We start from the raw sequence: 12,261 nt of genomic DNA on the forward strand, positions 1-12,261 counted from the left end.
GGGAGGGCAGGTGTCAGCAGGTGTCAGCAGGTGGGAGGCCAGGTGTCGGCAGGTGTCAGCAGGTGGGAGGCCAGGTGTCAGCAGGTGGGAGGGCAGAGTGGCAGCCGCTCTGCACGCAGAGTCCACCCAGCTGGAGAAGGGGTCAGCTATGCCGCAGGACGGCTCGGATGCATCCGAGTGGTCACCCTGGGTGAAAGATGCCAGGCAAAGGAAACCATATTCTGCGTGATGCCACACACATGCAACTCTAGGAAATGCATACGGACCTGTGGCCCCGGGTCTGTGGTGGGCGGGAGGGCAGGAGGGCACGAGAAAATCTTTGGAGCGACTGGCGGCCAGGCCCACCATCTTTACTGGGGAGCCGGTGCTGCACATCGCCCCGCGTCACAGCGGGACCCTGTCACACCCTGGGACCCTGAAACCCGCGCATTTACAGCTCAGCTGAACTCCCTTCCCAGAGAGCAAATGTGTCCAGCTTAAAGCCCAAGCAACGGCCCAAGACGCGAGCCCAGATGCCATTGTGTTGTTCTGCCCCCCGCCCTGCAGGCTTCCTCGGGTCCCTGTGCACGGCCCTGTTCGCATCATACGCTGCACAAGGGAAGCCTCTGGAGCAGTGGGGCAGGGACATGATGCGGCATGCGGGCAACGCCAGGGAAGGCTGTGTCCGCAGCTCTGTGCACCACGTGTTCCCTGGAGAGCACGTTAAGAGCACTTCCCCAAGCCATCAGAAATTCTGGGTTCAATGCCGGAATAACGTTCCAACATACGGGAGCTCTGCAAGTTACTTACTCTTTGCTCTTTGTCGGGCATTTGGGTCGTCTGCTTATTTTCACTCACTTAAATGACACTGTGATAAACATTCCATATGTGTTCGGGTTACATGTGAAAGTTCGGTTGCCGGAGGGGGGGTTATTGGAGCACACGTCTGAAACTGGGTATTCTGTGTTCCGTGTAGGCTCGGGGTTTGGAGCCGCCACCAAAGCCATGTGCATCGGCATGCGGTACTGGAAGCCCGAGCGCCTGGAGACACTCGTGGAAGTGAGCGTCGAGTGTGGCAGGATGACCCACAACCACCCCACAGGTGACGCTTCTTGTGCGGCGCCCGCGGAAACCCCACCCACCGTGTGGTTCGTTTGCCTGTCGGCGGACTTGGGCTTCTTCGTCTTCAGGTCTGCTTTACGCTCTGTTTTCGACCTAAAAGCAGGCCTGGCATGGAGCGTGGCGATGCTGGAGGGGAGAATCCCCAGCAGGTGCAGGGCCATTTGCGCCAGGAAGAAAGAGCAGCCCCAGTTGTCTGAGGGAAGCTGGGCTTTGGGTTGACGTCCTGGGCATGCACATTTATGTCACAAGCGTTGGGCATCATCTGCTGCCAAGTGCTGCCCCCGGGTGGGGGCCTGAGCCAGACCAACACTCACGGGCCTCGTGAGCTGCCCCCCTTCACCACCCGTGCCTCTGTTTCCCCACCTGGATGGTGGCGCTGGGTCTCCCTGAGCATGAGGAGAGAGTGGGTAGAACGACGGGCCTCTTGGCTGGTGCTTCTGGGTGAGGTGGCGTCAGCTGCGCCCCGGGGTTCCCCACCGCATGTCCAGCACACGGAGGGAAGGCAGGCGGGGCCCAGCTGACCGTGAGTCATGACCTAGAAGGGCAGGCAGCGCCTAAGTTTAAAAAAGAAGGACTTGGAACTCCCACACCTGTAACCACCTTGAATCCTGGCAAGGCGGGTGGTGCGCCCTCCCCAGCGCCTGCGGGTCCACAGACTGCTCGTGCTGCCCGGCCACTGTTCCTTCTTTCAAGGCCACTTTTTTTTTTTTAAGATTTTATTTATTTTTTCAACAGAGAGAGAGAGAGCACGAGCAGGGGGAGAGGGAGAGGGAGAAGGAGAAGCAGGCTTCCCGCCGAGCAGGGAGCCCGATGTGGGGCTCGATCCCAGGACCCTGGGACCATGACCTGAGCCGAAGGCAGACGCTTAACCGACTGAGCCACCCAGGCACCCCTCATATAATTTGTTTCTAATGAAAGATTTGATGAAACACTGAGGGTTTGATGGCATGCGGGCAACGCCAGGGAAGGCATGTCGGCTCCTGTCCAGTGTCCCAGATGCGGCTGGCTGCAAGCGTCGTGGTCGTGTTACCGTGTGCGTGTCCTAGACACTGGACACCCAGAGGGGGCGGGGTGATGGCAGGTGGTCAGCACGCTAGTGGGTCTGAGAACTGGACACTCACTCCCAGCCCATGGCGATGCCTCCCAGAGTGGCCAGCGAGCCACTGAGAGCATCTCTGGAGATGGCCATGCCCTTTCCTGCGTGGCTGTGGTCTCCGTGCGTCTCGGGCTGGCCTGGCGGCGCTCCTCTCTGCTGAGAACCGTCTGTCCCCATGACGGCCCTTGCTAGGGGTCATGGCACCCCTTTGTGCAGGAAACGGAAGGCCAGCGTGCACAGGGCAACGGCCCAAGACGCAAGCCCAGATGCCATTGTGTTGTTCTGCCCCCCGCCCTGCAGGCTTCCTCGGGTCCCTGTGCACGGCCCTGTTCGCATCATACGCTGCACAAGGGAAGCCTCTGGAGCAGTGGGGCAGGGACATGATGCGGACGATCCCGCTGGCTGAGGAATACTGTAAGAAGACCATCCGGCACCTGGCAGGTGAGCCTGGCCCCCCTTCCTGTCGCACTTGAACGGGTTGCTCTGATTCACCCTCGGGGCAGATTTGGACACACAGGGCTCCCAGACAGTTTGCCCCACACTGAAACCGAGGGCTGACCCCACCAAGGGGGCCGAGGCACCCCTGGCAGAGGACGACACCTGCCCAGGGGACCCCAGTAGCCAGGAGACCCAGCACAGTGTGAGCCGCTGCATCCCGACCCCGGGCCTCCTGCTGTCTGACGGCAGCCGGAGAGACGAGAGGGGTGCATGCTTAGGTTCGATTTTCCAGATGGTCCTTAAGTAGCCCATTCCCCAGAGACGGGCGAGGGACACCCACACTGACGTCCGCACTGCTCCTGCACCTTATGGACGGCCTGACCCGAAGTCTGCTGCCACAAAGGCCAGACGGGCATCTGTGCCCACTGGTGACATCTACACCCAGGAATGTCTATCTGTCCCCAGTTACCTCAAACCTGCCGTCAAATGACACACACCCTCCTTGGCCCCCAGTGGGGTATCCATCAGCTCGTCCAGCAGAGGTCCTAGGGGATTGCGGTGCGGCTGCGGTTGGGCGAGCGGTGGCCTGACGGACCAGACGCGAGAAGCAGGTGCAGGACTAGGAAGCCCACGGCTTCTCCTCGGGCGGCCAACCCTCCGCAGGGCTCTCTCCCTCTGGGAGGGATGGGAGCTGCGTGAGGATGTTCTCAAGTTGTCCAGGAGGGTTTCTGGCATAAGTTGCCGTGTTTGTCCCGGGGCAGAGGGGGCTGCGGTGTGAGTGCAAGAGCAAGGTTGTTGGTTTTCTGGGCAGCCCAAGGCCGAGGTCTTGAGACAGGAAACCCATTAGTCATTGTCACCCTCCGGCAAGCGGGGACTCATTCTAAATGCCTCTGGAGAAGCTTCCAGAACAACTTGAAAAGGAGAACTTTGCCTCTCCTTCTGCAGTGTGGGGAAACTCTCATCCACTGGGCCCCATTCTGATGGGAAGCGGAGAACCTCGTGCCCACCGTGAACTGAAGTGTCCCCCTATAAACTTAATTATAGAACAGAGCTCTACACTGGCCTTATTTTCTCCTGGCTTAAGTCGCTCTTACCCTGGGCTCTCTGCAGCGGGTGAGGCTGCCTGTGGCCACCTCCTCCCACCTGGGAGAGACAGGTCAACAGGGCCGAGTGTGGGCCACGCAGTGCATTCACGCTGTGTCGGGGACGGTCCCCAGAGCTCTGGCCTCCCCCAGGGTTTCCCACAGAGCAGCCACGGGGATGCTCCTGGACAGGAACAGGGAGGACAGGCATTGGTCAGAAAATCTGAGACTGTTCTTTCTGTTTAATTTTAAATGTGTTCAACCTGGAGTTTTATGACCTCCTATGAAACACACCCTTTTTAACAGAAACCCCAAATCGTCCAGAGACGGTCGTGTTCGATTCTTCCAGGGCCTTCTGCTAGGTGGTGCCCACTGGCAGCAAAGACTAGGCACAACAGTTCCCTGTCTTACTGCTTGGACATCTGTTCCCAGACTCGGCCGCCCACCGGTCGGGAGAGAGGCAGCCGCACACGGGCCGAGCGCTGGTCTCTGCAGGGCGGCTGGGGCTTCCCGTCGGGCCCGGTCGTCTTGGCTCAACCCTAGGTCGGCTCTGCTTTTCGTTCTGTAAAGCAGACTCGGCCAGCTTCCCAGGGCCTCTGGCCCCCTCGGACTTGGAGCCGCATCCCAAGACCTGTCCCGGGGCCTGCCTGCAGCCCCCGAGCCGTCCCCTCTCCCACGGGCAGCGCTGTGCCCCGTGAGCCAGGAGTTTCCGTCGGGCTGGCGAGGAGGCCGCCACGATGTGCCGGCCCAGCCACCTGCCGGAGGGACGCCCAGCGGCTCGTGCGTCTACACCTGCGCCGGCGTAGCTGCCGCCACGAACGTCCTCTTCACCCTGTGGTTTTGGAAGTTCCTTTCAACCCCTCTGGGCTTGCGCGCCAGGCGGTCAGCCGGGAGTAAGGAAGTGCCTCCTCCCAGGCTGCGTTGCATCAGGGAAGGGATACAGGCTCAGAATTTTCAAGGGGATGCTCTTGGAAGCACTGCAGTCCCGGCCTTCGGTTCGGAATAGAGTCAACAAGGTGTGGGGTCGCTTTGGGCCCCGTCTCCACCTTCCTCACTATGGTTCCAAAGTAGCTGCAGACACAAGCATGGCCGAGCCGCAGAGCGGTCGCCGGGTGGGGCTCAGCCCCCACCTCCCGCCCCGCGCGTGCAGCCCACCCCGTTTTTATGTTTAGAGTACCAGGAGCACTGGTTTTACTTTGAAGCCAAATGGCAGTTTTACTTGGAGGAGAGAAAGATCAGCGACGACACGGGAAGCAAAGCTGTCTTCCCCGACTGCTACGACTCCGAGGCGAGGGAGAAGGTGAGTCTTGCCGGGTCCGAGGGCTGGGGACAGGACTTGTCGGGGTCCCACGGCCTGGGGTCCCCGCCGTGTTCCTGCCGCGTCTAGCGCCCGGCCTGGGGCTCCCCGGCAGCAACCAGGGGCCCAGAGCAGCCGCGGGGGCGGGGGTGGAAACCTTCCTGGAGGAAGCATGTGTGAAGCAGACAAAACTTTATCTTTCCATTTTCTCTCATTTAAAGCATGGTACGTGCTAGAAAATTTGGGGAAAATACGATTGTTAAAGATGTCCCATTCCACTTCATTTTTTCTAGGGGCTAGGACTTAAAGTCGTACATGATGAATAAGGTTGTGCAGGCCCTCGTCCTCATGCTGAGAAGACCCCTAACTGGCTGACACGGTCAGCATTGGGTTTGGTAGCACAAGGGAAAACCCTGAGTCACTGTGGCTTAGCCAAGATAGACACTTATTACCCGTATGTCCACGGATGCCAAAGCTGAGTTGCAAGTCCGTTGTGGTGAGGAGCTGAGGACATTCTGTGTGGCCCCTCTGTCTTCTGAGGGCACACTGTCCTCCAAGCTGGCCGCTCCGGCTCCAGCCAGAGCATCTGCATTCCAGGTGTCCGGACGGTGCAAGGGGAGAGGGAGGGCCCACCCGGTGCAAGGGGAGAGGGAGGGCCCACCCTTCCTCCTCGGGTGCTCCCTACCGCCCCTCTAAGTGCCCCCCAGGGACCTCCCCTGGATGCAGCAAGGCCCTGGTGTGCGGTGCTGCCCCAAACCAAGCTGACTCTGTCACCAGGGCACCGGGGTGCGACCGGCCAGTCTGCATCCCGGCCCCTGCCCGCTCCCGGCTCTCTCCAGCCTTTCCGCTCATGACGCACCCCCAGGCTTCATTCGGCACCGCCACCCGGCCCACCCTTGCCCGCTAGCCCCATGCTCCGCTCAGACACGGGTCGCGTGGCTCCGTCACCACCGACTTGGCGGCTACCCCAACACGTGGTCAGGTTTGTCTTTGGAATGCCTGCATCCGTAGGAGCACGAGAAGGGGATCTTTCCCGGGCACGGTCACCCCAGCCCTGGGGCAGTGCACACAGGCGGTGCTCCCTAAGTGCACAGTGAGTAGGTGCCCAGCGGCACCCTGGACGAACCCAGGAAGCTCATGCTCCAGCCAACGTTGGCTTCACGTCTCGCATGACGCTGACCCCGGCTCTTCCTGCAGGCTTACCGAAAATGGAGCTCGGAAGGCCGGGGGGGCCGGCGGGGCCACGATGCCCCCATGATCGCCTACGACGCTCTCCTAGGAGCAGGCGACAGCTGGGCGGAGCTCTGCCACCGGGCCATGTGTCATGGAGGTGAGACCGCCTTCTTTAATGGTCTTGGGTTCCAGGCGACCAGCACCCCCTTCTCACCCCAAAGCACCCTCCCGGGATGTCCAACGGCCTGGCCTCCTGACCCCCCGGAATGTTTGTCCTTCTCTGGGCGTGGTGCTGCCTCGAGTGGCCATTGGAGTCGGGGCTCATGAGAAAAGGGCACCTGGGGGAGCCGGGGTGCGCGTCCCTCTCCCTCAAGGCCGCCGGGCTAAGAGCGGGGGTCCTGCTGGTACAGGCCCCACACAGTTCTACAGATTCTGTAGCCGGAGAGAGCTCTGTAGCCCTTTGCATCAGGCGGCCACGGGTTCGAGCCCTCCAGGGGCGGCCGGGACACGGGATGTCCCCGCCTCCCGGTGCCCACTCTCCCCTGCGGGTGTGAAATGAGGGGATTCCTGGCAAACACCACCTCGAGCTGAGCACCGAGTCTCCGTGGGCATCCGGGCCCCTCGGTCCCTGGTGCTGAGGTGGTAGAGACGCCAGCTCCCGCAGACCTGAGCTCCCCGAGTGCCCGGCCCCCAGGACGGCCAGGGCATCCGCACACACGTGTGTCAGGGTGTGCAAGGAGGGGGGGTGGGAGAGGGACAGCAAGTCCCCCGGGTTGGGCCCCGGGGCGGGGGCTGCCCTGAGGGTCTCTGAGATGGGCCACACCCGACCGCCTCGACCCCGGGGCCCCTGAGGACGTGCGTTTCCTTCCAGGCGAGAGCGGGGCCACGGGGACCATCGCGGGCTGCCTGTTCGGGCTGCTGCACGGCCTGGACGCGGTCCCCACGGGCCTGTACCGGGACCTGGAGCACAAGGAGGAGCTAGCGCGCCTGGGCGAGGCGCTGTACCACCTGTCCACAGAGGAGAAGTAAAGCCCTCCCGCCACCGTCCCTCCGCGGGGAGCCGCGTCCAGCTCTGGCGGCCCCACGGCCCTCCTGGGTGTGCGCCACGCCTCACTGGCCATAATCACATTCTAACTCTCTCCTCCCCCGATGTCAGAACCCTACCTGCCGTAGGAAATGCACTGTCTGTCCTGCGAGGATGTTTGTCCTGCCCTCACGTGGCCCGGAGGCATCACTGGCCCCGCGCCGGGTCTGTGGCCCCGAGCCTCCAAACACGGGAGCACAAACAGTCTCAGGGACGATCGTGTATTTCACTCTGCGCACGACTAACGCTACTCGCTCACTCATGCCGACAAAACTAATCACGACCGCCGTGCGCGGACCGAGCGCGCGTCCCCGCCGCTCCTGGCCTCAGACGCCGGCAGCCCACGGGCACGCGCTACCTCCACCGGCGGTTTTAATCACGCTGGATCTTAAAACCAACCCCTTTGGAAAGAGTGCCTGAGAAAACCGGGAAATAAAGGGTCCTCGTGCATCCCCGCTTCTCCTTCGGCGTGGTCTGCAGCCGTCTCGCGGGCCTGCCAGGCCCACCCTCGGCCTCCACCACCTGCCCCACCAGCCTCGTGGCTGGGGACCCGCAGCTGCTCGCCGTGGCCGGGGCGCCTCTGTCTGCGAGTCTTGAGGAAGAGAACCCTCGCTCTTGCTAGAAATAACCTCGGACACGGTCTTTCTGAAGTAGCATCTGGTGTGAATAAAAGAGCAGTTGGTGTTTCACATTTAACACGGCACTTTGGCGGCTTGGCGGGGGCCGCTCTCTTCGTGGAAGGCGGCCTCTGAGCGTGGCCGGTGGCCCCCAGAGCCCGCGGGGTCGCCCCCTCGCTTCTCAGGACGGGGGCGGTAGATCCGGGGGCGGCTGGCAAGGAGGGTCCCGGAGTAACTGAACTAACCTTTGCTGCTGCTGGTGCTTTTCTGTGGGAAGAGGCAGAAAGCTGCGTGGGGGGCTCTGGGCTGGGCGGCCCAGGCTTGGGGGGCAGGGACGGCGCTCAGCACAGCCTCCAGGAGCAGAGGACCGTGAAGGTAAGCTGCCACGCTCACTGTGGCCGAGCCATGTCCCGCCGACCCTGGCGGCTGGAGGCAGGCCCCAGGGGAGGGGCCCGGTCGGGCGCGAGGACACTCCGTCTCCATCGTACCCGCAGTTTAGGAGAATCCGATCCATCCTTGAGTCAGGAAGTGGGTCTATTCACAGGTTGATGATAAAACATTTCAGCAAAACTTCACAGGACTCCTGAAAGGAGTAGACTGCCTCCCCATCTCACTGCAGAGAAATGCACGCGCTGAAGAAAACAAGACCATAAACGTGATGAGGTGAACAGCGCACCTGCTCAAATTTTAAAACATTTAATACTTGTGATTTCATCCTTATTACAGAGGTAATGCACACACACGGCTTCTGAAATTCAAGTGCGGCGCGTACATGGTGGTTTGTGGAGAGAGGAGGCTCCCAAACCCTCAGCCAGAGTCGCGCTCCCAGGACCTCAGGCGGCCCCAGAAGCGGCCTCTCGCGTACGATGCGGAAACATTTGTGCACACCTGCAGGCCTTCCTTTTGGCATTTTTTGGACCCCGTCTTTTTAGCCGCTGCACTTTCTTGGGCACCGTGATTCATGTAACTCAGTTGTTCCTGCTTCTGCCGCCCCGTGTCTGCTTTAGAATGTCGCTTCCGATCCCTCCTGCAGGATCGTTCATCTCCACGGTGGCCCGGCTTCTTCACATTGTGCGAGCAGGGGTCAGGCAGGTCCTCCCCGTGCAGATGGTGTGTCCCCCCTGCACCGGCTCGGCGTGGGCGCATGGGCTCAGAGGCTGGGGCTCCGGACCATGCTGGGCAGCGCTGGGCAGCCCCGTGCCCTCAGGGACAGCCCCCCGCTCCTGCCGTGGCTCCAGTGTTGGAGCAGGTCCCCGCTCTGCTCACATGCGTCTAGACTTCAGGCTGATTTGATTAATCCGTGTCCCCGGACTCTCTGGTTAAGAGGTTTTGCATTTAGATGTTGAACCCTTGTTCCCAGTGTTTTCGTATCTGGAAGCCAGAGCGGAGGTGGGTCTGGCAGACACGCTGCCCCTCTGGGAGCTGGGGGCAGCCCACCTGGTAAGTCCCCTGACATGATTGGAAGGGTCCACTCACAACGGCCTCGGCCCTGTTCTCTGGGACCGACCCCTCCGTTAGGGGGTCCCCAGGTTGGGTGCAGGGCGGCAGGAGGGGCTTTCACGGCCTGATGGACACAGGACGGTCAGAGCTGTTCGTGAATGCAGAAGGTACACCCCACTTCCGAGCTGCCCGGCAGCCTCCCCGATGCCCCCAGGCCCGCAGGCACCCAGCGCAGACAGCACCCGAGGCTCGGCCAGGTGTCCACGGAGGGAACTGGAAACACCCCCCGTTTCCGAGGAGGCCACTGGGGACACAGGACCTTCTCAGGGCCACAGCCCATGGGGACACAGACGCCAGGGAGACCCCCCACCCACCTGTCGGCTCTCGGCCCTGTGTCCATCCTGCCCCATTGTAATAGCTTGTTTTCAAGTACGTTAAAACACACAAAAAGCCCCATTCAGCAGCTGCCCTGGCTGCTCGTGTGGGCTGATTGCTGCCACGATAACCCCAGGCCACATTCGCCTGGTGTCTCTCTCGGCGATGCGGACGGACGTGCCCAGCAGAGGCCGTGCCCCGGGAATGAGGGAGGGGCACCCGAGAACCCTCGGCCTGCCTGCTTCTACCCCGGGCCTCCATCCACCGGGCTGGATGACCCTCCAGTCCCTGTATTTCCAGGTGACCTCTCGGTAGCCAGAGGTGCCAACGGAACCGCCAGGAAAGCTTATCGTGGCCGTGCTACTCACGCTGGCCCCAGAGACAGGTGTTCCGGTCCCGGCACGGGCTTGGGGAGGCCCACCTGCACCAGCCGGCAGGGGCAGCTGCCCACCACGAAGCCGCGGACCCCAGACCGCCTCTGGGGAGCGCTGACCAGATGGAAGCAAGCTGGCTTTGAGGCACGCACGGCTGGTGCTCCCCACAGCTGTCCTCGTCTGTGGTGCGCAGGGCCCGTCGGTCCAACGTGCTGTTCGGGCTGGGCGTATGGGGCTCGGAGGAGAATGCGCTGGGCCTGCCTTCAAGTTCGGGGTCAGGCAGCCATGGGAGGCCTGGTCCTGGTGAGTCCCCTGCGCGTCAGCCCCGCTGTGGGCTGGTAGGTAAACACTGACACAGAGGGGCGCTCGGCGTCGGAGCGTGGCGATCCCGGCGGGAGGCGTCCAGTACGGACGGCACAGAAATGGGGTGCAGTCCACACCGAGCTGCCCTCACTCCGCACCCCTTCCGGAGCTGCCTCCTGTTTAGACGGAGGGGTCCCGGCGCCCGTAGGCTAGGGAAGCTGCAGGGGCGCACGAGGCCACAAGGCTGGTCCTCGGGGCCTGTGTTCAGACGTCAGAATGACCCCAGATCTAGTTCAGCCATCGAGTGACTCAGCCCCCAGTCGTGAAGATGAATGGAAGGGCCAAGTGAGCAACGGCCCCCAGGGGGGTGGCTGGCGGTGCGGCCGGCCCGTCCGGAGGCCCTCATCTGCATCTGCCCCAGGCCCCGCCTGCACACCGAGGTCCTGGGCCCCGAGGTCCCCTTGCGGGGTGCAGGTGGTAGGCCCTGCTGCAGCCAGCCTCCCCCACAAAGCTGGGACCCGCACACAGCGACGCGCCCTGGAGGCAAGTGCACGGTCCCGGCGTCGGCCTGCCGCTCGGTCAGCCACGGGCCCAGCCAGCGCTGACAGGGCATCAGGTAGGAGCTACGGACTGGACTCCGCAGAGACGGGCGTCCGGTCGTCAGCCCGGGACTCGGTCTGGCTGGGATGGCCCCACGCTCCAGGGGGGGCGAGGCTTCCGTGCGTGTCTTCCAGAGTGCAGGTCCCAGAAGGAGGGACGCGAGCGTGGACGGGCGGGCAGGAGTGCAGCACGGGGAGGTGGGGCCAAGGACTCAGGGTCGCAGCCTCGCCTGCAGAGTTTGGACCCAGTTCTAGACACAGTGGAGGCTGGAGGAGCCAGGGCACGTGGGGGCACAGGAGGAGGGGTGGCCACGTGGCGGAGGGAAACGTGGGATTGCAAAGCCCGGCCAGGCGGGTGGCAGCTGTGGGCCGTGGGGGCGCCGGGAGGGAGCTCGGCGCGTGCGATGTGCCTGAGAGACCGAGTGTCGGGCCAGCTGCGCAGAGCCGGGCGTCCCCGGTGAGCCCCCGCTACGTGGAGCCACGCGGACGGCGTTCCAGGCCCCGTATCCACACGGCAGCAGGCGAGAGAGCGAGGTGAAGTGAGATGAGCCCGGGCAAGCACAGGGCACCAGCGGGGCGCACAGCCAGGTCAATGAGGTCAACGGCAGAGCCTTGGGGTGAATTGCACTGAAGAGATGCGGGCCCGCCCGCCGCCTTGTGTCTCCGGGAAACGAAGCCGGCGGCCAGCCAGCTACCCGTCAGGCTGGGAGGCCACGGACCCCAGCACTCGGTTCAGAGACGGAGCCGTGGTGGCAGTCAGGTCGGCAGGAGGGCCTGCGCTGATCGGGGTCCCACAGTGGCCGCTCCTCCCTGTCGCCGCGGGTCCCTGGATGCGTCTCCTCGGGGCTGCCTTCGAAGGCGTGGACACGAAGCTCGCGGGCTCTGGAGGAAGCCTAGACCGCGGAGCCCCGAGTGGCTGCCGACAACCTGCCTTGGCAGGAAAAGCGAGGTCTCTGGTGACCCTGCGGAGGGTAGCGGGCGAGAGGGCATCCCTGCAGGCCTGGGGGCGGGGAAGCAGCGGCGGGGCGGTGACACAGGTGTGCCGGATGGGCGTGCTCGAGAACCAGCGCGGAGGAGCCAAAGGCTCTTCTGCCTCCCCTGGTCCCAGGCCTGGGGTGTGGGCGGCGTGGGCGCCCCGTGTGCCCGGCGAGCCCCTCGGCGATCCCGCTGCTGACCGGCACAGCTGTGGCCCCAGACTCAGCGGGTGCTCACTGTGTGCACATGTGGACTCAGCTGGTGCTCACTGTGTGCACGTGTGGACTCAGCTGGTGCTCACTGTGTG

The 12,261-nt window shown here is 63.1% G+C and overlaps 1 protein-coding gene across 1 annotated transcript in view; it reads left to right on the forward strand.

Annotated features, from left to right (window-relative positions):
- ADPRHL1 (ADP-ribosylhydrolase like 1) overlaps nt 1–7,229 on the forward strand; it is a 17,460-nt gene extending 10,231 nt beyond the window's left edge. The window contains exons 3-7 of the mRNA XM_032402567.1: nt 956–1,081; nt 2,498–2,638; nt 4,890–5,017; nt 6,212–6,344; nt 7,059–7,229. Of these exons, the coding sequence (XP_032258458.1) occupies nt 956–1,081; nt 2,498–2,638; nt 4,890–5,017; nt 6,212–6,344; nt 7,059–7,216 (686 nt within the window). The 3' untranslated portion in view covers nt 7,217–7,229. The remainder of the gene's footprint in view (nt 1–955; nt 1,082–2,497; nt 2,639–4,889; nt 5,018–6,211; nt 6,345–7,058) is intronic.
- The last annotated feature ends 5,032 nt before the right edge of the window (nt 7,230–12,261 follow it).

The sequence above is a fragment of the Phoca vitulina genome, unplaced genomic scaffold (genome assembly GCF_004348235.1).
Source record: "Phoca vitulina isolate PV1807 unplaced genomic scaffold, GSC_HSeal_1.0 scaffold5, whole genome shotgun sequence".
Taxonomy (NCBI): domain Eukaryota; kingdom Metazoa; phylum Chordata; class Mammalia; order Carnivora; family Phocidae; genus Phoca; species Phoca vitulina.